General features: G+C 41.0%; 1 protein-coding gene across 1 annotated transcript in view; it reads right to left on the bottom strand.

The window, feature by feature from the left end:
* LOC126475150 (GTP-binding protein Di-Ras1) overlaps nt 1–24,682 on the bottom strand; it is a 1,323,975-nt gene that overhangs the window by 56,851 nt on the left and 1,242,442 nt on the right. The window contains exon 5 of the mRNA XM_050102765.1: nt 12,633–12,828. Coding sequence (XP_049958722.1) covers nt 12,633–12,797 — 165 coding nt within the window. The 5' untranslated portion in view covers nt 12,798–12,828. The remainder of the gene's footprint in view (nt 1–12,632; nt 12,829–24,682) is intronic.

Raw genomic sequence — 24,682 nt, 5'->3', positions numbered from 1 at the left:
GTAGATGAAACCTCCAGGAGCGGGTTTGGTGGACGCAGACCGCAGAGGGAACACCTAGAACCGCAGCGGACGGAAAACGGAGCAGCTACGCTCCAGCAGGTCGCAGGGAATGGGTGCGGACCACAGAGGAAGCGCCTGCAGCCGTTGGTGGAGGGGGAAGGCCATAGGCATAAATACTGGACCAGGTCCACTCGAGGAGCGGTCTCAGGTCGCACCTGATGAAGGTCACGAGCTACGTGACCGAAATATCGTGCAAGTACGACGATGATATCTGGCAGAACACCCGACAACCCAAGATGTCATTAGATCGGCAGGAAAGCCTGAAGAGTTACATCAAAAGTCTCTACAGGGAGGAGATGTATCAGAATATCAAGAAGCTGGACCAGCTACGGCAGAAGAAAGGGAAGATGCAAAGTTCTCTCAGTTTTTCGCTGAGGTGTCGAGATGGAGAAGTGGTACCAGTACTTGCCAGAATTAAACATCACATCAACTCCTGAGCGGCGAACAAGATAAAACGCAGAGCTAGCATGGCACTGGTGAGAGAGAGGATTCGAGATATGCGCCACAGGTTAGATGTTGGGGCCAGGTAGCTGTTACACATTCATCTGTACATGGCAGCCTCCTTAACAAGAGAAGATCGGGATTGGGTAGACCATGCCTCCTGGTCTTTAGCTGAGTGTGCTAGAAGGAATGCCTCATCTTGCCAATCTGCAAAGTTTGACCGCATGAGTAAGAAAGCACAGCAGATGGAAGAGACACGCACTGTGACGAATCTGAGTGGCATACAGTTTGATGATACAACGTTAAAGGTACTCAGCAAGGGTCTCAACTTTGCTACGACACCTAGAAACGTACCCATTTCAGGTTTCGTCAGTGCAGTAGAGCACGTTGCAGCCACACTTCCACCTAATGTGGCAGAGGAAGTCCGCCGAGAGACCTGCAGGGCCCTCACCAAGGCCAGGCCGCCGAAATCGAACATAACAACCGAAGAGAGGCTTGCACTCAAGAAACTACTGGAAGACAACAGCATTGTGGTACTGCCAGCAGACAAAGGGAACTCCACTGTCATCTTGCAGCGGGTGGATTATGATGAGAAAGTACGCCAACTTCTGGAGGACCCTGCATACAGAATTCTGGAGTGTGATCCCACGGACAAGGTGGCCAAGAAGACTAGCGCTCTCTTGAAGGAAACAGGGATGCCCGATAAGATCATCAGACAACTACGGGAAAAAGCGCCAGTGCCACCTAGATTGTATGGTCTGCCTAAAATACACAAGGAGGGCGTGCACCTGCGTCCAAGTGTCAGTAATATTGGGGCAACTACGTACACAACAGCCAAGTACTTGAAAGGTCTCCTGTCTCCATATGTGGGGAAATGTATTCACCACATCCGCAACTCAGAAGATTTCCTGCAACGCCTCAAGCAAGTGCACATCACAGATTCGGACATCATGGTTAGTTTTGATGTGGTATCGGTGTTCACCAGGGTCCCACTGAAGGACTCACTGGAACTGATTGCAGACAAATTTGACGGTGCTCTGTTGGACCTGTTCAGTCATACACTGACATCCACGTATTTCCTGTACAGACACCAATATTACGAGCAAACTGAAGGTGTAGCTATGGGCAGCCCACTGTCCCCTGTGGTTGCCAACATGTTTATGGAGAGTTTTGAGGAGAGGGCATTGGAGACAGCCACATTTAAACCCACATGCTTCTTTAGGTACGTGGATGACACCTTCGTGATCTGGCCACATGGGATGGACAGGCTCAATGAGTTTCTTGAACATCTTAACTCTTGCCACCCTAATGTCAAGTTCACCATGGAACTGGAGAAAAATGGCCAGCTGCCATTTCTAGATGTACTAGTCCAGAGGAAAGCAGATGGATCAATTGGCCACAGTGTGTACCGAAAACCAACACACACTGATTTATATCTGCAGGCCAGCAGCTGTCACCACCCTGCACAGAAGAATGGGGTTCTGAAGACTTTGGTCCACAGAGCACGTGCCCTGTCAGACCAAGAGAATCTACCTATAGAGATAGAACGTCTCAAAACAGTTTTCTCCGAGAATGGATACACGGGCAGACAAATCGAGAGGGCACTCCAACCAGCCACTATACCACAGGTTCCTGAAGAAGACCAAGATGAAGCAGAGAAGGTGGCATATATGCCCTATGCTGGCTCTATTTCTGCCAGAATCAGTAGGATCCTCTGTAAACACAATATCAAGTGTGTTTTCTGTCCATCCAACAAGATCAGGGGACTGCTGGGGAGTGTCAAAGACGACCTGGGGTTACGAAAACCAGGGATTTACAATATATCTTGTCAATGTGGCATGTCCTACATTGGCCAGACGACAAGAACTGTGGAGATCAGATGCAAAGAACATCAGAGGCACACTAGATTAAGACAGGTGACTAATTCAGCCATTGCTGAACACTGTCTAGAACTAGATCATGCCATGAAGTATGAGGATACCAAGAATCTAGCACAAACATTCAGATTTTGGGACAGTGTTATAAGAGAATCGATAGAAATTAAAATGGCTGATGATCTTATGAACCATGACACAGGGTACCAGCTAAGCAGAGCCTGGGATCCGGCTCTGGAATGGTTAAAGGAGCAATGGGGCCAGCTGCAACACTACACAAACAGAAGAACCAGAGACATGGAGATGGAAACCGAGCCACTGACGGACTGCCAGGCGCACCAGACCGAAGATGGAACACCCAGAAGTGGGACTGGTGGGCGCGGACTGCAGAGGGAACATCCAGAGCCGCAGCGGACGAAAAACGGGGCGGCAACGCTCCAACAGGTCGTGGTGAGCGGGCGCGGACCGCAGGGGGAACGCTTGGTGCCCCAGACCGTAGATGAAACCCCCAGGAGCGGGTTTGGTGGGCGCGGACCGCAGAGGGGACACCTAGAACCGCAGCGGACGGAAAACGGAGCAGCAACGCTCCAGCAGGTCGCAGGGAATGGGCGCTGACAGCAGAGGAAGCGCCTGCAGCCGTTGGTGGAGGGGGAAGGCCATAGGCATAAATACTGGACCAGGTCCAATCGAGAAGCGGTCTCAGGTCGCACCTGATGAAGATCACGAGCTACGTGACCGAAATATCGTGCAAGTACGACGCTGATATCTGGCAGAACTCCCAACAACCCAAGATGTCAGCATTTGAATTAAATGAAAAATTACTGTGCGAGACACCAACACTTCATCATCCTGATCTGAACTAAAATTTCTATTTTGATATGGATTTCGACGTTTATATCCTTGGTTTAGATGTGTATGAAGCGAGTGAAGTTGATGAAGTCAATGAACATCTCATTATCACATTTGCGAACTGCGCCGTTTCAATCTAAGAGAGAAAATACACAGTCATGGTACGAAAAGTACTTGCCATTGTATGGGGGTTTAAAAAGTTTTGCTTATACTTGCTAGGAAGACATTGTACCGTTGCTACAGACTACAAGGCACATTAAATCTCGTTAAATAGCGAATTAATGCACAACAGGCTAACCCGGTGGGCATTAGTACATAAAGAATATGATTTCAAGATTCTGCATGTACCAGAACGGAAAAGTACTGTTCCAGATGCTCTTTCAATAGCGTCCAAGGTACATGGATATATTAAAGTTGCTCATTTCAGGCAGAAAGACGTTAACATTCCTTTTATAAGAGATGTAGAAGGTGAACGTTTTTTACGAAAATTTCGATGCAATATCGGATAAGAATAGGAGGCAGATGAAGTTCTTAATATGGTCAAAGAAAGATACGAAGATCCTAACAAAGACAAGATAGATAAATATTATTTAAGGCACGATCACATGTTAAGCAGAAGTGTACCCAGACAGATTGTAGATGAACTTATAAAATATGAGCATGTTACCTACACTCACGTCAGACCACGGAATAAATGATGAAGTTGCAAGAAAATACTTTTCGATAACATGGCACGGAATGTACTGTGATCTATATCAGGAACCTAAAGTTTCTACTGTTGAAGATGAAGGTTCATGCACAGCATCAAACCACAGAAACCTTTAGAGATTTAAGCAATTGATTTTTATAGGCTATGGCCACACACACCAAAGAAAATTTCACAGAAATTATGTTTGTTATGGATATTTTCTTGAAATTTGTATGATTCTGTCTGAAAGAAAAGCTGATAGCAATCCTATGATTAAAAAACTGAAAAGCGAATATTTTGTGTATATACCATCAAACCCGACTGCATATCTTCAGACAATAGCCAATGTTTCGTTAAAATCTTTGGAAGTACTTCATACAGGAACAGAAACAGGGAAAATGGCACATTTTCATATCGTCTCATTGACCAGCATAAAACCCACCAGAATGTTTAATGCCTGAGATGGAATGTATATTCTGTGTCCACTGTGGAAAGAAGCACAAGAACTGGATTGAAGAATTAGGTGTCTCTGAAATAGTTATCAGCAGTTTGTATCATGATCCAACAGGGTTACTATCATGTACTGCTCTTCTCATTGGCAAAAAACTGGACGCTATTTTCGATGATTAAATTAATTCTTCACAGAGGGATGATGTAACACAAGAGGAACGACTTACAACAGCTTTAGAGGCAATGAATAAAAAAGTAGAAGACAGAAAATGTTCACATGGCAGGACAGTGAAACGAATGAAATACAGAGTAGGGGACTGGGTCTTAATTAAAGTGCATACTGAATTCTCTTCATTGAGCAATGAAATAAAGAAGTTCAGTCATTATAATAATGGTCCATTTAGAATTAGAAATATCATTCTGGAAAATACTGTGATCTCCTGACTGTAGAAGTCATGCAGTTTTACAACGATCAAGAAATGTTGCAAGGGCTTTTGAATTATACATAATTGACCAATTCATACAGTATGACAGGTCTTTGCATACGGATGTTAAAATTATTGTATTATAAAACTGTATGAAAAATCCAATATTACTCTGGAACTGTATTTACTCAAGACGATTGGAGACCCATACAACAGGCTTCGTAACTTTAAAGTTGCGTCTTCTGGTGTGTATAAATTCAGTGTTATATGGTGATAGGGAGTTGTTACCGAATGCCGCAGAATAACAGTTAGCTTGGGTAGGCAAAGTTCTCAGCTTCCTCAATTGATAAAAACCGTCATTTACGAACTGTTATCAATTAAGATATGCCCCTGTGGCCCTCTGTCAAACAAAAAGCTATTGTGAATTAGTGAACAACAGTTTCGCAGGCATCCAGGACACGAGATCAAGTAGGTGTACTCCGATGGTAGGTCGGTCGATTTGGGGGAGGACACATAACGGCGAGGTCATAGGCTCTATCGGATGAGGGAAGGATGAGGAAGGAAATCGACCGTGCTCTTTCAAAGGAACTATCCCGGCACTTGCCTGAAGCGATTTAGGAAAATAAAGGAAAACAAAAATCAGCATGGCCGCACGCGGGTTTAAACCCCTCGCTCGGTGTGTTCTGCGACCGCATAGCCCATAGTTCTCAATGTGGCCATAATGTTTTTGTGTTTGCATGTTGGCAAGATGTCGAGTAGAGTACTACAGTTCATCGCAAGGAAACGCGGGGAGCTGATGTCATCAACTGTTTTCACTAGCTCTGGCTGTGAACTAACCAGAGGCGCTCACATTACAGTACCGCGACTCTTCTGAATTCCCAGAGCTCCCAAGCTGTCGCATCTCTCACAAGCGTTAATTCCCAGTGGCGTCGATGTCACAGCCCAGTGCTTCAAGAAATGGCGTAATTGTGTGCGGAGGACGGTTGAACATGAGGGCAGGGTAATACAGGCACAGAAAATAGTAATGTGTTTACATTGCTGACACAACGCTTTCCTTAATCCCAGCGGCGTCAACAAATTGTGTAACTGCACGTGGAGCACAGGCCAACTAATGGTATCTTTACAACAATACAGTGTAGTGCATCGATGACCAGTGTTTAATGATGGGTTAAAATTAACTTTGTCACATAAACGTAACTGGACCAATTCAGCAATCAATGTTGCCCGCTAAACGGCCAGTTCTAATTTTTTAGTAATTATCATTCAGTAATTAATGAATTTGTCTTTGTTGATACTTTCCAAAGATGTTCTGTAAGCGGTACGGATATAAGTTATACATTACATATTCTTTGCGTTGTCTCTTTGAGACGTTTGGCGGGAAGCGAGGTCATCTATAATGGTTGCGGGTGTTTTCAGCCGATCACCCTACTAGCATTTTTTGAATACATGCTTGCGGATAGCTTTGAACCATTCTTCTTCGTGGGTACTTGCTACGGCTGGACGATTATACTGCAGGTTAGATGTGGCGCTACCAGGTCCGCGATATTGGTGAGAAAGATCCTTTTATTGTAGTTATTCGGAGTGGTTGTTCATAGGTAAGATTTTGCCGCCAAATCATTAGTGTGGTGTTCTTATCCCGCGGCTTACTTTTCATTAATTTCGCGAGCTAAACTAGGTGTGATTTACGAACGTGGACATATCCTTGGGCGTAGTGTTACAAAAATTTTGTGTCTTTCATTAGGCCTTGTAATGGAACTTGAATTACACAACCATTACGGCAGCTCACCTGAACCTCTCGATACCAGTAATATTCTACTGTGTTTCTGTAAAGTAGTTGACATATTTCTGAGACAACATTCAGATTTGATTTCATTAATATACAGATACTTTGATACATCGATATGTTTATGTTGCAATGATATTATTCTTATGTGTATTCTTTCTTTTGTCACTATGATCTTTGACGTACTTGTAACACTGATTTTTGGGCGCGTAAGCGATTATTAGTTATTTGTTAGAAAGTCGGACCTTGAAAAAGTCAAGTGTTGGACGTCATGTTGGAAAGACGTATATTGTAGCCAGTTTATAAAATGTGAACTTCAACAGTGAGGAAGAGGTTTTCCAGTATGTTTTGTATTGTGAAGTGATGTTTTGTGTGTTACGTGCCATTGCAACAAAAGCAATAAAAAAGAAGTGTAACTTGAATTCGGAGTGCTGATTATTTTTTTACATCACCATTGTGCTAACTTTGAAAGGTTTAATCTTCAAGAATGGTTTGTGAAGCGCATCTACAAAATTTTTGAATATAGCAGAATAAAACCTAGGCCTCTTTGCATCCGAGCTTGGAATCATCACCACCTAGATTTTCGACGATTGAGCCATGATTTTACAACGAGACCAGCGTGGGAAACACGAAAAGATGAGTGCCTAGTTTATTCATTATTACATGAAATGACTTTATTAACTGTGCTCTATTGACACCGGCCACATAGTAACTTTGTTGTTGCCCGAAAATGCAGTATTTAGCAGTGTGAGCAACACCACAATCATTAAATTTTGACCTTTGTTGTGGTAAGGTTGTTAGAGCCTGAAGCTGGTTACAGAATCGCGCAAAGGCACTGGATATAAATTGCAATGCAGTCGCTCTGAATACGACCTGGTGTTATACTTCACATTTCTCAACAACATGGATCAAAAACAAAACCAATTTTTCAGTCATATTTAATTATTTTTGACGCACTGCAGACTTGATTTTCAACTGGTATAAACAGTCGAAATAGGACAGATGCAGACAATTGCACAGATTTTAGCACTCTGGTTGCGCCTTAATCGTGACTTATTTAGTTTAATAATCGAAAATCTTGTAGCACTTTTGCAACTTCATTATGGGAATGTGGAAACTCTATCTGAGGAAAACAGTGTAGTTGTCCTCAACAGTTTTAACCTGAAATGATTTGTCTATGAAACTGGGATTACGCTGCAGACCAGTCAGTTGCATCTTCATATGCACGGAGATACTTTCAACTGAAACGGCGACCGGTTTCGAAAGCTGAAATACGATTGGCAGTGTTCTCAAAAATTTAGGGAACCATCCTTGTTTAGAAAACTATTCTTCCTTCAGAACTCACTTTTTCCATAACGCCAGCGAGTTCAGGGAACTGGACTGTGTCAGAATTTGTTCCTGCTACGATGTGACTTTCTTTTTTAGTGCATGCCAATCAAATCAGAAATAAATTGTTTCTCACCTTGCAATGTCTTACTGTGGGCAATATAGAACCAAGTATATTTGAAATGCGAAGTCTGCATCCTTTTTATTTCATAAATTCAATAATAACGGTGTTTCACTGTCATCCGCCAACAGATGCGTAGTGGTGCAGTTACCAGAGCGCCTTCTGTGTCTACCCTTTAATAGGGAGTGATCATACCTAGAAGGGTTAATGTGGTGCAGACGTCTGAAGCAAGTAGGCAACCTGCTACGGAGACACACTCGTACTTCGTACAGCCAAAGGCAAATAAGCGAATTTGAAAAGGACCAAATTGTGGCCTTCCGAGTGTTGGGATGGTACTTCAGCAGAAATGCCATACAAGTTGCACGCGTTGCGTCAGTTGTGGATCGATGACGGTTTCAGTAGTCACATGAACATTTTCGCACCCGTAGCTTCCTCAGTTCTGGTGTTCCCTATGGGGGACATAACACATAACAGTATTTGTAATTTCATCCCCGAGCTCGTATCATGTTGGCAGCACTGAAAAGTGTTTTTGGAGGACGTTCAGAGATAGCAGAACCTCTTGCAATAGCAGTTCATCATCATTGTGTTAAATCACATTGTCGCCAGGCAGAATAGAAAATGGCTGAGAGAAGAAAGCGTGTTTTCAGAGGAGAGGTCCTTTGTAAGTATCTTATCACTACTTTATTCTATTTTAATAACTATAATTTATATGGGATAATGTAAATGAATAGTCGGAGAATAATTATTTAAAATTATAATTTTAATAATTTTACAATTGTCTTTGAGAAATGTATTGAAATTCGAGTGTACCCTACAGGGGACTTCAGGACTTGGTGTAATGTATAAGCGATTTGTCAACAAAATATATTTCATCTTTTTTTTACAAAAATAACATTTTAATTGTTCATTTTATATTCTGTAGTGAATATTAGATTAATATTAATTATGTTTCTGGAAACTGTAATCTACAGGTGAACAATTCTACAATTTTTAGGCCTAATTTCGAATTTTTTTCAGATTCAAAGGCATTTGAAGATATTTTAAATGAATTATTTCATGGAGATGTGAGTGAATTGGAGCTCTCATGATGGTGATGATGATGATGATGATAATGATGATATCTGGACAGATCCAGATTACCATGTTAGTAATTAACATCAATTAGATATAGCTAATGAAGATGAAGACAAAGCTGAAGACAGGAACGATAGCAGATATGAAAGAATCTGCTCTAGTCAATCTACCACAGACAGAAAATTTTGGAAGAAGGCTTTGGATTTTTTCCCCTTACCACCTGCACCTGAGTATGACGAACAAGTTGCAGTCGGTGTGAACTTACCACCACATGACTGTGTGAGTAAATATCTGCCAGAAATTATGTTTAGCACCCTCACCAAATATACAAACAGAAGGTGTCTTAAAAATACTGGGAGAGTGCTGAAATGTACTGTAGATGAAATGAAAAGGTTTTTCTCTGCAACAGTGATGATGTCACACTTGTGCTATCCTAGGATTAGGATGTACTGGGCCAAAGAAACTAGGATGAAAGGCTTGCTAAAGAAATTGCTGTATCAGGTATTTTACAATTAGGGGACATTTGAAATTTGTTTATGATGATGAAATGTCCCTCAAAGTAAAACAAAATAATAGATTTTGTAAAATACAACGTAATCTTGAAAGTGTACGGAATAGTTGCAGATTGAACCCCAGGCCCACTAACGTTTCTTTTGATGAACAGATGATTCCATGTTGGAGTCACAGTCCAGCAAGACAGGTCATAAAATGGAAACCTAACCCTTGTGTACTAAATAATTTTGTACTAGTTGCAACTGATGGTCTTCCTTTAGATTTATCCTTTTACCAAGAGAAAGGTGATCCTGTAGTGACTGACACTCAACATTAAAATATGGATGTAGGTGGAAAAAGTTGTTATACAACTGACAGCCACTCTTCCTCCTAGAGTGACCATATATATGGACCGTTATTTCACATCAGAGTAGCTTTTTGACAAATTGCACAGTGAAGCTGAGACACAAGAATTTCAAATGCTTCCAAACTACCATTGGACAAGGATATGAAGAAAAATGGTAGGGGATCCATTGATCAGCTAGTGAGAAGTGATGGCCAAGTTTGTGCAGTGAAGTGGTTCGACAATCGCCCTATTACCTTCATGTCCAGTAGAGAAGGAGTAAATCCAGTTGATACATGTCGCAGCTGGCGCAGGAAAGAAAAAAGTAGATTCAAGTGGACCATCCCACAATTGTAAACACCTACAATTCAAGTTTTGGGAGGTGTCGACTTTCTCGACAGTTGGATCAGTTATTATAGAATAAGTGGCAGAACTAAGAATTGGACTGTAAAAGTGATTATGCACTTCATTGATTTCGCTATTTGTGCTTCATGGCTAGAGCACAGATGTGATCACGCTGTTTTGGGTACATTGGAATGACGTTCTAGACTACCTCTGGTTCAGAGTAAAGTACGAGGAATATCTATGGCATACACGTGAACCCAGCACGAAAGCGTTCAAAATGTAGAGCTGATCACCCTCCTGATGCCCTTCGAACTAAAAATCTACCAGAATTTCCTCGACTGGTTACCAGACTTCGCTGTGGATTTCCTAGGTGTTGAGCTAATAAGGCTGCAAAGCTGCAAAGCTTTCCTCTGCCTCCAAGATACACGCAACTGCTTCAAGCTTTATCACGAGCTGTGAAGATTAAATGAATTAAATTGTCATCAGAAATAAATGATTATTGTATTCCAATTTTTTTTCTGATCTACTTTCCTTTTGTTCAGTAGATATACCTAGGTACAATTTAGTAACAATAAAATGTATTTTCGTAGTAATTTAAATAAATAATGCATCGATAAAACTAAAAATAATGTTATTAATGAAATATGATTTGTGGAATTTCATTACACCTTGAGTGCTAACGTTCCCTGTGAAGGACATTCCTTTGTAGGACTAGGAGCAATGAATGATTTTTTAAACATTTTTCTTGTGTTTCTAGTATTGCTAATAAGCAAAACATAGAAGAAAATATAAAACATGTAAATAAAAATTTTCGTAGGACTGAGGAGGGTAGACGAGGTGCCAGATGTCAAGTAGCACAGACGTACGGCAGAATCGTCATACTGTAATGGCACCAGCGGGAGATCGTACAGTTACCACAGCGCAGGTTAGACAGGTTGTGAGCCCAGACGTGTCAACACGAACTGTTGCGAACTGTTTATTAGCAGTGGGACTACGGGCACGCACGCCTCTAGCCCGTCTTCCACTCACGCCACAGCATCGACGTGCAGAGCTCGACTGGTGCCGTCAGAGGATCACTTGGAAGGTGGAATGGCGTTCCGTGGTCTTCATATGAAAGCAAATTCTTCCTGCACGCAAGTGGTGGTCGTTTGAGCGCAGGATGTAGACCTGGTGAGTGTTGTCTCGTAGAGTGCATAAGTGCAAGATATCCTGGTTCTTTATGGTCTGAGGTACAATAAGCTACAAGTCTCATTCACCTGTGGTGTTTCTGGAGGAGACGGCACCTGCACTCGGTGCGCGCACGATGATGTTAGGCCCGTTATTTTGACATTATTGCAACAGAAAGGTGATGTGTTGTTCCAACGGAATAATGCTCGCACACATACTACGAGTGAAACTCAACATGCTCTGTAGGACGTGCAGAAACTTCTCGGGCCAGCACGATTTCAGGACTTGCTTCGAGTCGAGCAAATGTGGGATATGATGGGATGAGAAGTGATTCCTGTGATTCGTCAACCGACAAGTCGTACAGAACTGCGTGAACAGTTCAAGCAGGCGTATCCCAGAGCCAGCGTCTGCATTGCTACCTTTGGGTGCTACACCACGTTCTAATATGAGTGTTTCAACATTGGTCGATACCTGGTATTTTAGAACCACTTGTACTATTTATCTGTAAGTGTAATCATTTCATGTACTCCATATGCACTGTTGCAACCATAAATCTTGAGTGAACTGGAAACCAACTGAAAACCTCTAGAAGGGTGTACTAATTTTTTCCAGCTAGTGTATATATTGAGAATTCTCATCCCTCTCTACTGTCATTCCTATTCAGTTTTAAAGTCTTGTGATGGTAGAACGCTAGACTGCCTCTTTTTGTGCATACAGCCACTGGATCCGCTGTGAATGTCCTTCCATAACACGAATAAATAGCGAAGGGTAAACAACAGTGACACCATGATTCTGCTGAAATGAAGAGAGTTGTGCCGACCGAAAAATGCCACACCGCAATACGAAATGAAGTGTCGCACTGAACCGATCGCTTCCACGAAGGAAGAGCGCACCCAAGACAGGCCGAGCCTCTGCCCGCACGCGGCCTGTACACACAACCTGCGTGCAGTCTAGCACGCTATGGCCGGCCCTGCTTTACATGATGCCGCAAACTGCAAGCATCTCTCATAGCACATTTAAAAAAAAAATTCATTTGTTTAGTGACTGAGGTTTCATGTGAACACCCTATATAGCCATAGACAAAAGTAGGAGGTGTACGAGTGCGAAAAAGAGACATGCCGTACAGACAATGTGAGGGAAGACATTTTTGACAATATTGCATTGAAACTGGGTATGCAGTGAACAGGTAGGTACCTTGAGCGAAACTGGTCCCAGATCGTACTCCCGAGAGAAGAGGTCCTCGACGGTGCTGCGGTATTTGTCGGTGAAGGTGTTGAAGAGGAAACGCTTGACGATGGCGCTCTTGCCGACGCCGGCGCCGCCGAGCAGCACCAGCCGGATGCGGTCGTGGTCCCCCATGCCGCCTCACGGCTGCTGCATCGCCGCCACTCTGCGGACAAGACGGCGCCCTCTCAGCGTACCAGCGAGCAAGCCGTCTGCTGCGTGCACTACTTCTTACACAACTGCTGCTCTTTCAGAGAGATCCTCTGCGCAATATCTGCTCAAACATCTACACGATTACTCTGCATTCGCAATTAAATTGTTTATGTTTTGGTTAGGTCACATTCAGCAGCTGTTAATTGAAGAAACGTATTTTGACCATCGGCTGTTTTTATTTCAACCTCAATATCAGTCACGGACTATCTTCACAGGATACAAGGCAAAAATCAGATCAGGTCATACATAAATCATTTTCGTTCCTGTTTGACAGGAAATCCAAAACATAATAACAAGTATAAGAAAAGAACACAGCATTTTCTACAAAAGTGTAAGGGAAATGACGTCTCGGTGCCAGTATTCATGCGCAGTGTAACGGATCTGAATAAACTACTGGCTGGTTTAATACTGGTGTCAAATTTTCTTTTCATAAAAATCTGACACACTATGCCTGTTTGAAACTATTTCGTCCTGTTCGAATACCATAACTTGTTCATTCTGACACCTTTTGAAACCAAATCTCACAGACTGAACATTTTTTTCAGAGTTTCGTTGCTAGCCTCACACTCAACTTCTGCTAGACAACAACTGTCAAATTTTCTCAAACTTGTTATTGCTTTGTACGGCTCATAAATTGCAGAAACTGCTGCCTAATAACGAACGGATCCATATCAATCGGATACTTATTGCGTTAATTTTGTTCTTTTTTGGAGTAAATGAATCCCACCTGCCGGCCGCTGTGGCTGAGTAGTTCTAGGCGCTTTAGTCCGGAACCATGCTGCTGCTAAGGTCGCAGGTTCGAATCCTGCCTCTGGCATGGATGTGTGTGATGTCCTTAGGTTAGTTAGGTTTAAGTAGTTCTAAGTCTAGGGGACTGATGACCTCAGATGTTAAGTCACATAGTGCTTGGAGCCATTTGATTTTGAATCCCACCGAACTCATTATAATGTTCCTTGTACTGCAGTTTCCACTCTATCGACTTCCCGTACTCAACTGGAAAATTTTGCCCCTTTCTGCTTCCCATCATCAGTAAGTTGAATGACGTTAATAACAAGTTTTTGTATGTCTATCCTTTTGACAGGAGGTCTTCGGGCCTTTGGCTGTTCACTATTGTGAGAAAACGAAACGCCTACAGCCTGTAAGGCGTCAGGCAAATCCAACACCTTCCATGAAAACCTTGACATGATAGCAAATCCGGCAGTATGTCACATAATTCCAAATGAATCCTGACATTAAATTAACCAAAGTAATACGATCAACGAGTAAGCAAATGGAATACCACAGACTAACACAAGAACGCCTAAATGCATGTCATACCTTCCCACTGTGAAACAGACGCAGTTGCGAGGGGAGAAACGAGAACAGAAACCGAGAGCAGAACCGTGTACGCTAGGAGACCCTACGACAAGGGACGGACACCCACGTCGCCAGCTGACCGCCAAAACCACCCCCCAGCCCATGTTAAAAGATAGAGCCCTCCAGAAGAACAGTATAGATCTTACGATAACACTGAAAGGACCACACTAGCTGCAAGTTTTAGCGTGAGACTTTTTCGCGTCTCTGTTACGTTGCAAACGTTAAAAACATTGCCCCACCACGAAAAGTATAACGTTTCTCATTGGATAGACAGAATTTTGTAGGCGGAGCTTAAGGTTAACATTGAGACCCTGATTGGTCAGTTGAAAACACAGCCAGATAGCTTTTTCTAAACCAACTTCGGTAAATCTTAGTAAGGAGAAGTTAGGAGAGAGTTGCTTCCGAGACGGCGAGATGTGAGGAGCTGGGTCGCCCGCCGCCCCCTGACGCTGCCTAAACACCGACAAGGTAATGAACGCACGCGATGCCGCATTTTTGAGCGCATAAGACTTCACTCAGAACTGCAGAAGTATCATCTATTCACCCCCTTTTTGCGTAATACTAGTGTCGATCGTCAATTAAAGTTCATGGTATTCACATTTGCTACGTAAGTTAAAATCTGAAATACGATGATTTTTCTGTTATATAATTGTTGAGAAGCCACATCGGCCACTGTAATTTACGACAAGTTAAATAAGTAATTAATGATAATTGAGGTCACTGTATATCATTTGGATGGTTTTCTCTTTTATGAAACTTAACTTAAACCTAGATTATAGATGTGATATGGCATAGGTCATCCTTAGATCCATTGTAGAACTTGGAAACCCATTCAGGGAATATTCGTTCACATTTTTGTTGAACACAGTTGGTTTTTATCATCCTGTATTAAAACATTTCCTTTTATCAATAGTGCAATTTATAAACAATGTTTTGTGAGTAGAATCAAATTTCCAATGGTAAACTTAACTGCTTTTTTCGACGTTATTTTACCAGCTAACTAAAAATAGGAAAGCCTTGAACCCCTTCCACTAAATTTAGTTAGTATTAAGATTCTTTTACAGGGAGTGCAGTGGAGCTGACCCTGAAATCATTAAGTATTTGATTATATCATCGCTACTCTCACTGAACTCTTCTGAACTCTACATATCATGTGTAGTCTGGCGTCTCCTTACCAGCAACAGGTCCCAGGTTCAAACTAGTCAATTCCCTGAAAAACACGCTCAGAGCGTCGTTGCGCGAAAGCGGTAGGGAGACACGACTTAGAACAGACAGACACTACGCAGAATGTTAGAAGCCGTCCTTATGATTTTACTTATTTTGTAGTTACAAGTTTCGACCCTTCAATGCGCCATCTTGAGGCTGCAGTTGATGTTGAAGGGGTTGATACGATCACTATATATGCCGCATCAGTGGGCAACATAACTGGTTACGCAGACTATCTGAAAACTTTGGTGTCAGCACTCCATCCACCAACTGCCAGCAAGTCAGATTGCGTACCCAGTTATGTGGGCTACTGATGCAGTATATACAGGGATAGTGTCAAACCCTTTAGCATCAACTAAGCCTGAAGATGGCGCATTGAAGCGCCAAAACTGGTAGCTATAAAATAAATAAAATCATAAGGACGGCTGTAGGCGTTACATTTTCTCTCATTAATAACAAGTCGTCATCATTGCCCACGAAGGCATTTTACGTTCCACTTCCCTTGCTTGCAGCGGCATGCCGGATCGGCGTGGTGGTCAAGTTAACGTGTGCGACAAGGAGATGGTTGGTTGGGTTATTTGGGGGAAGAGACCAAACAGCGAGGTCATCGGTCTCATCGGATTAGGAAAGGACGGGGAAGGAACTCGACCGTGCCCTTTCAAAGGAACCATCCCGGCATTTGCCTGGAGCGATTTAGGGAAATCACGAAAGGAGAGGGCGAATAAACTTCCCACAGCTTGGCGGAAGTTGCCGAAGATAATTGACAGTGCCCAGCCTAATGACATAGCCACTTGCGGGGCTTTCATAGTCATTCGAAACTCATGTGGATGCCCACTGGCTGCGGAGTTGCAATGTGTGCATATACAGTGCTCTTCCTCTACATAAAACAAAGTAAGAGTCGTAAATAGTGCATGGGGGCTTAATTATATAAATATGCAAATATTTTTAGTAGCTGACTGTACGGTTACGCAGTCTCGTAAACGATTGGCCCTGACTAGTTTTAGTACGCAATCTGACTGCATAGAATAACAACAAAGAATGGAATGAAATTTTCCATTAACACAATTAATTAATTAAGTCCCCAGCAGCTATAAAACCAACGCAACAACAAAGCACAAGTGTAACTGTTCTGTGTGTGGAAGTGTGATTCAACGTATACATCTGGCACGGTTCTTCTTCAATAAGACAAGAAATTTTAAATATCATTTATACTGAAGTAATTAAAAAAAACTGTAAATACTATAATTGCGTAAGGAAACCAGAATTACACTCTAATACAAGAACACGAGCCAGATGCTTTGTTGGCTGAACCTGTAATGACGCATTATTTAAGACACTGAAATAATGAAAAAAACAGGGAATATTTTACCTTCATATATATTGACGAAAAGCACTCTGGTCATTACAATATCTCCATTCGAATAACATCTGCTGTCTAGCCCATCAAACAACTGCACAAAACATGGAACAAGCACTCTCCACTACGACTTCTCGACAAGAACCTTTCACTACGACATCTCAGCAAGTACTCTCTACTACGAGTTCTCGACAAGTACTGCCAGTGGAGGCGGTGGAATAATACTCTTTGGCGCAATCTCTGGCGCTGTGGCTCAGTGTAGCCACCTTTCATATGCCCCTCCTCCACGGGCCAGAATTTGATGGTATTTTTGCCAGCATTGGTGGTGAAAATACCACCAAATTCGTCCACAAAAATACAGACAAAAATAAAAGATAATAGTAATACGTAATTATCACATAATTAGATAAAATTTTGGCTTTGCACTGACCTTTCAATAATCTAATATATAAAATACAGTAAGCAATACAAATTCCTTCATACATGTGACTTTACATAATAGTTCACACAATACACAAAAAATCAGTTTATACGAATGTTCACATAAAATGCTTTCAATGATTAGTTCCAGCAGTAGCACCCAGCAATGGTCAACAGGTGCAGACACCAACAAGTGACATCATTCAGCAGAAGAAGTTCCATTAGTGGCACTCAGCAATGTTGAGCAAGTACAGACACCAACAGGTGACATCTTTTCAGTAGAAGCAGTCCATCAGTGGCACCCAACATTGTTGAACAGGTGCAGACACCAACAAGTGACATTATCTCAGTAGAAGCAGTCCGTCAGTGGCACCCAGCAATGTTGAGCAGGTGCAAACAGCAACAAGTGATATTATTTCAGTAGAATGAGTTCCATCAGTCGCACCCAGTAATGTTGAACAGGTGCAGACAGCAACAAGTGACAACATTTCAGTAGAAGCAGTTCCATCTGTGGCACCCAGCAATGTTGAACAGTTGCAGACACCAACAAGTGACATTATTTCAATAGATGCAGTCCATCAGTGGCACCCAGTAATGTTGAACAGGTGCAGACACCAACAAGTGACATCATTTCAGTAGAAGAAGTTCCATTAGTGGCACCCAGCAATGTTGGACAGGTGCAGAAACCAACAAGTGACATTATTTCAGTAGAAGCAGTTCATCAGTGGCACCCAGCAATGTTGAGCAGGTGCAGACACCAACAAGTGACATTATGTCAGTAGAAGCAGTTCATCAGTGGCACCCAGCAATGTTGAGTAGGTGCAGACAGCAACAAGTGACATCACTCAGCAGAAACAGTTCCATTAGTGGCACCCAGCAATGTTGAGTAGATGCAGACACCAATAAGTGACATCATTCAGCAGAAGCAGTTCCATTAGTGGCACTTAGCAATGTTGAGCAAGTACAGACACCAACAGGTGACATCTTTTCAGTAGAAGCAGTCCATCAGTGGCACCCAGCATTGTTGAACAGGTGCAGACATCAACAAGTGACATTATCTCAGTAGAAGCAGTCCGTCAGTGGCACCCAGCAATGTTGAGCAGGTGCAGACACCAATAAGTGACATTATGTCAGTAGAAGCAGTTCATCAGTGGCACCTAGCAATGAAGAGCAGGTCCAGACAGCAGTCCATAATATTCACTATCACTAATCACAATGTTCATCAGAGTTTATAAGCAAAAATTAAACATATCCTAGTGGCACCAATCATGTAGAAAAAGGGCAAGTAACAGTCCATAATATTCACTATCACTGATCACACAGTTCATCAGCAGAAATTAAACATTTCTAAGTGACACGCATTATGTTGAACAAGTGCAGGTAACAGTCCATAACATTCACCATCACTAATCAGACAGTTCAGGCATGAACAATAGTTTGAATGCACACACAATTGCTTTTACAAAGCTATTATCAATGCTCTTACACTAAACATACAAATTATAAGAAACACACAAATGATATCAGATAATTGTCATATTAACTAATACGAGTACAATACACAAATATCAGTAAACCTATAATATTTATGGGTGTCAGTGCAAGCCACAACGAACAAGTAAAATAATATTTAGGAGATAGGTCGGTACCAAATTTGGGATTAGGAAAGGAAAACACACAAAATACACTCACTCATCTTTCATCCACATTAAGTACTACTGTGTAATTGAATAGTGTTAACTGTGTAAATGCAATTCTGTCAAAATTTGATGTTCATCATGTGTATCAAGTAGTAGTGGCAGCAATGTATAACAGTCAATAATAGTTAGTGTACATCATAGTCATCATGTCAAGACCAATGTTTGCCAACCCAGATCAAAATGTACGGTTGCTGAACAACTGTCAGTAAGCCAAGATATGCAAATGCTTCCTCTCTACAAAAAAAAAAAAAAAAAAAAAAAAAAAAAAAAAAAAAAAAAAAAAAATGTACTGCTTATTGATTTAACAAAGTGTGTGTATATCTTCCTTCTACTTGAGTGTTCTAGTCTGCCATCCTCATCCTCCTTGTTCCATAAAACCAATAAAAAAAAATATGCTCCTCACTTACTTTACCTCTTATCCACCAAAACTCCAATAATCATCAGCATCACATAATCTTAATACTTCAATAATACCTCTTACGTCGATACATATAAACCTCATCATCAATATCATTTACCTTACCTCTTGTCCACCAAAACTCCAATAATCATCAACTTCACATAATCTCAATACCTCAATAATACCTCTTCAATAGGTCGATACATATAAACCTTAGCACCAATATCATTTCACTTCCATAACAACTCTTTCCTCTAGTCAGTCTCCTCGAACAAGTACAGATAAAATCCTAGTGCAAACTTCAGTTCATCATCCCATACAATCCGAAGACACAATGTCCACACACAACCTCTGTATAGTCCATCTGACCCAAATCTTCTACTCATTATGAATTATAAAATACATTTTGGTTACCTTGTCCATCATTAAACAAAAGAAATGCATACATGACCTCTAACAGCCTTTAGTTCGAATAACTCTCAGTAATTAAGTACGATTACGTAGTATGAATGATCATAATATTTCACAGTGTGTACACCAAGAATCATGGCAGAAGCAAACATGTGGAGTATTTTTTGTGTCAAGTGTCACTTCCCATTTCAATTGCTCACGAAGAATGCAGTGTAATAGCTGTCAATGGTCTAACCCTAGTGTTGGTATGTCATGTCGTTAGGTTCCTTCCTATTAGCATAAATTTATACAGCTTTCATAAAACCTCCAGCTCATGTGACTTCTATGAAGTTTCTTGTACTAATGTCGTTCGTCGAATTATAGCAGTTCATTTTCTTATCTTAAAAATATAAGGCACTGAGCGTAAGCAAAACATGCAATAGCGAGTAAATATACCAGTAGAGAACAGAATGTCAACAAGTGGATGCAGCACAATTCCTACAACGAGGCTCTGCCAAGCGAACAATCTATAATTAATACCGTAGTGTGACCTAAACTCTATGTTTGTACACAGTATATCAGCATTTCTATATACCAAATTAAACAGTAGTTATGACAACAAACAGAAATGTATAAATATGCAATCCATACACACAGCAGCAAACATATATCTTACGTAATAAACAGGTCATTAGCATCATATCAGCATAAGCAAATAAATGTTCGTATGTAATCTTAATAAGTAAACATGAAGGCGCAAGCAGATAAATCACAAAGTATAACTTACATACATAATTATATCAGCACAATTAATCATGTGACAATTATAATTTAAAGAAATAAGCACAGCTGGCACATAGTAAAAAAAAATGTGACATCAGTGAAAAAGCAGTGCAGCCAAGCGATGCATAATATACACAATTAACAATCCTGTTCATTAATCAATCATTGTCAAAATCAGTTAATGTACGCAAGCACGTCGCTTCACACGTAAATTCATAGAACATGAAATTTAGCACAAAGTCTGAATCACGTAATCGCGAGCAGTAAATTACGTCTAAAGTACGTACCTAAGTGGAAATATGTTACCTGAAAAATAAACTCAATTAATAGTTACCTTTTTAGTATATTAGTTTCTTCTTCGAAATTACATTTTTCCTGAAAATTTCTCGATAGCAAGTCCTCTTAACGTCAGACACGCACAGAATTTACCTGAAGTTCTTAAATATTTAATAGAACCGTATCCTGAAAAATACTGAACGTTAATAACATAATTCATCAAGTCACTATAGCTTTATACTGAATTTAATCGGAGAAATTAAACTGTGTATTTGTTTACGGCTGTCAGTGCATTCGCACTGAGCGCTCGATCAGCTGTAGGCGCGTGACGTAGGAAGTAATTGTTTGCGGTCAACGACTGCCTTGTGCGGCGCGCAGACTTGTCTGTTGCTTTGAGTATGTGCCGCCGCCAAAACACAGCGCGGTATCCTTGTATTCTGTGCATGTTTACATGTAGCTGTTAGTTTCTCTAAAGTATGTCATTCCACAAAAATTTTAACGTTAGATATATGATGTATTCCCTTAGAGCGTCGAGATTTAAGAGTTTCTACTTCGACAGTGTTATCATGAATAATTTTGCGAACTCTATATGGACCGTTATAAAGCAGAAAAAATTTGCGACACAAGCCTTTTCCTTTGTGAGACAAACGATGAGACTTAATTAACACCTTTTGACCAACTGACAAGATTTTTAAACGACCAGGACGCTTAGCTGATTTCTCTCTTCTAGCAGCCGCAGATGCAATATTTTGCAGAGCCAGGTTCACAACTTCGGAATGCCGCAGTTTCCGTGTAGGCGGAAAAGGAACGATTTCAGAAATACGATTTGTCGGTGCTTTGTTTTTTAATATCAGTATAGGTGGTAAAGAAGTTGAATCATTAGGAAGTTCATTCAGAATGTTTTGAAAAATATGAAGATACTGATCCCAAGTTCTGTGATTCTGATGACAATAAAGACGACACAATTTATTGATTTCCTTCATCCATCTCTCTGAAGCGTTAGATTGAGGGTGAAAAAGTGAAATGAAGATTGGTTTAATCTTACGACGCCATAGAGTACGAAGCCAAATTTTAGAGCGAAACTGTGATCCATTATCTGATATAACCTTATCAACATGACCCACTGCTTTAAGAAAATGTTTGATGAAAGCGTTAGATACTGAACGAGCTGTTGCTTTGCGTAACGGTGTAAAACACACATATTTTGATGTCAGTTCCACTGCTACCAAAATGTACGCAAAACCATTAGTAGAACGAACCACTGGACCGAACAAATCGACTGCAGCCATCCCCTTTAATTTCTCTGGAATGATAGGAAACAACGGTGCTCTGTGAGAAATAGTTGGCGGCTTAGCCTTTTGACATAATTTGCATTTGGCAAGAACAGATCGAATACGTTTTTCCATATTACTGAAGTAGCAATTTTCTCGTAATTTATGAAAGCATTTTCTGGGACCAAAGTGTGCATAACTGAAATGTGTGTACCAATCAATTTATTGATCCACTCATCAGGAATACAAACTAACCAAACAGAGTTGCCGACCGATTTTCGTTAAAAAAGAACTTTCCAGATAGATCGCAAAAACGAGGTGTGGCCAAATCGTCCAATCTAACAAAGCGTCTAAGAAAATTACAGACACCAAGGAAACTACGAACATCACGTTTTGTGGTAGGAACAGCATAATTACGAATAGCATCTAGTTTCTCTGGATCAGGAAGAATACCTTCTGTAGAAATAATGTGACCAAGAAGTTTCACCTGAGAACGACCAAATTCAGATTTTTCCAAGTTCACTGTAATGCCAACTCTTGCAAAAATACGTAATAATGAATCCAAAATTTTGTTGTGCTCACTCCAAGAATGTTTAGCAATAAGAATATCGTCAACATATGAAGTAATATTGTCACGAAGATAAACAGGTAAAATTTCATTTAAACTACGAATGAATGCTGCTGAAGGTACAGTAAGTCCAAACGGTAATTTCCGAAATCACTTTTGGGTAAAATAGTCATATCCGGTTATTGTTTACTTACTCTCTAGATAGATTGATAGTAGAAGAGTTGTTTTGACAGATGCAAAGAATAGTAAAAGAGCAGGCAGCGGTGCAGAAAACTAAAAGGGAAATAGCACCACTACAGCTCGGGGCCCTATGCACGCTACGGCACATATTCACTTAGTGTAGTGAATCCCCTGAGGACTTTAATAGCCGCACATAAATTCCAGTTTGTGACTTAGTGGCCAATTTGGTGGAAGTGCGTACATAAATTGATCTAACCATGCACATGGATGTATGTCATTCTTAGAATTACGAAAGATCTTAAATTTCCGAACAGTCAAAAAGTGTTTATAGTCAAAGTTTTCACCTCGTGGCGACAAAGACCTACCGCGTCTGTCCCAGTCCCAATGATTATTGTCAAGTTCGCGCGCCTGGCGCTCTCTTGTTGCTTCTCGTAAATGAAATAAATTACTTTCTTCAAACCCCTCTGCTATCTGTGATTCTAAATTTCTTCTGCTGTCTTTTTCAACGATTTCACCTTCAATTTGTTTGACATGCTTTCGTAATGCCTCAAATTCCCTTTTTACACGTTCATTAAATTTTCCTTGATTTTCAACATGCTTATTTATGTTCTGGTACTCTTCGGTTTCTACAAATGGCAATGGAGCTGTATCATCTGACTCTCTGTCCCCATTTAAACTAAGACTTGTCAATCTATCTGCAATATCCTCAACTCTTTCCGATAAGTCACCTATTTTTTCTTTCTGTTTATTTACGTCTTCCGTAAGTGTCGCGACTTGGGTTTCAGTATTGACACATTTAGTAGTTAACTGTTCGTATTGTTGTGTTAGGTTATTGATTCTGTCATTTGGTACGGATTCCTCGATTCTCTCAAATATTTCTTCCTTATCATGTGCACGTTGTAAATTTAACTCTGAAAATTTTTGTACTATCGCGCGATCTCTTTCTTCCTGTTTTCTATCCTGTTCCTTTTGTCTGATTTCTATTGCAATTAATCTATTATTGTGAGAATTCAAAATCGGTTGTACTTCTTGTCTAATTTCTTTCTTTGATTCATCTTTCATATTTTTGAAACATGTCCCTATTCGTGAATCTAAGCGTGTTTCCATTGTTTCCATCTCTGTTTTAATTGTTCCTATTTGTGAGTCTAACCGTGTTGCCAAAGTTCCCATTTGTGTTTTTAATTCAGATCTTAACTGTGATCCCAGTGAGTCTAACCGTGTTTCCATTGTTCCCATTGTAAGTAGGCTGTTTATGTTTTCTCTATGTAAGTAGGCTGTTTATGGGGCTGTTTATGTTTTCTCTATGTAAGTAGGCTGTTTATGTTTTCTCTATGTAAGTAGGCTGTTTAGGTCTTTTTATTGGTAACGCCACCTCTGTATAAAAGTCACTGGCTGTGCTGTGTGCAGTCTGTGGCTGCTTTGCATTGTTGTCTGCCATTGTAGTGTTGGGCAGCGGCAGCTGGATGTGAACAGCGCGTAGCGTTGCGCAGTTGGAGGTGAGCCGCCAGCAGTGGTGGATGTGGGGAGAGAGATGGCGGAGTTTTGTAATTTTCCATGAACTGCTATATTTATATATGATGATACCAAGGTAAATACATTGTTTGTTCTCTATTAATATCTTTCATTTGCTAACTATCCCTATCAGTAGTTAGTGCCTTCCATAGTTTGAATCTTTTATTTAGCTGGCAGTAGTGGCGCTCGCTGTATTGCAGTAGCTTGAGCAGCGAAGATTTTTGTGAGGTAAGTGATTTGTGAAAGGTATAGTTTAATGTTAGTCAGGGCCATTCTTTTGTACGGAATTTTGAAAGTCAGATTGCGTTGCGCTAACAAAATATTGTGTGTCAGTTTAAGCACAGTCGTATGTATAATTGTTCAAAGGGGACGTTTCATATGTCGACCC

The sequence above is a fragment of the Schistocerca serialis genome, chromosome 4, assembly GCF_023864345.2.
Source record: "Schistocerca serialis cubense isolate TAMUIC-IGC-003099 chromosome 4, iqSchSeri2.2, whole genome shotgun sequence".
Lineage (NCBI taxonomy): Eukaryota > Metazoa > Arthropoda > Insecta > Orthoptera > Acrididae > Schistocerca > Schistocerca serialis.
This window is presented reverse-complemented; position numbering and strand designations above follow the sequence as displayed.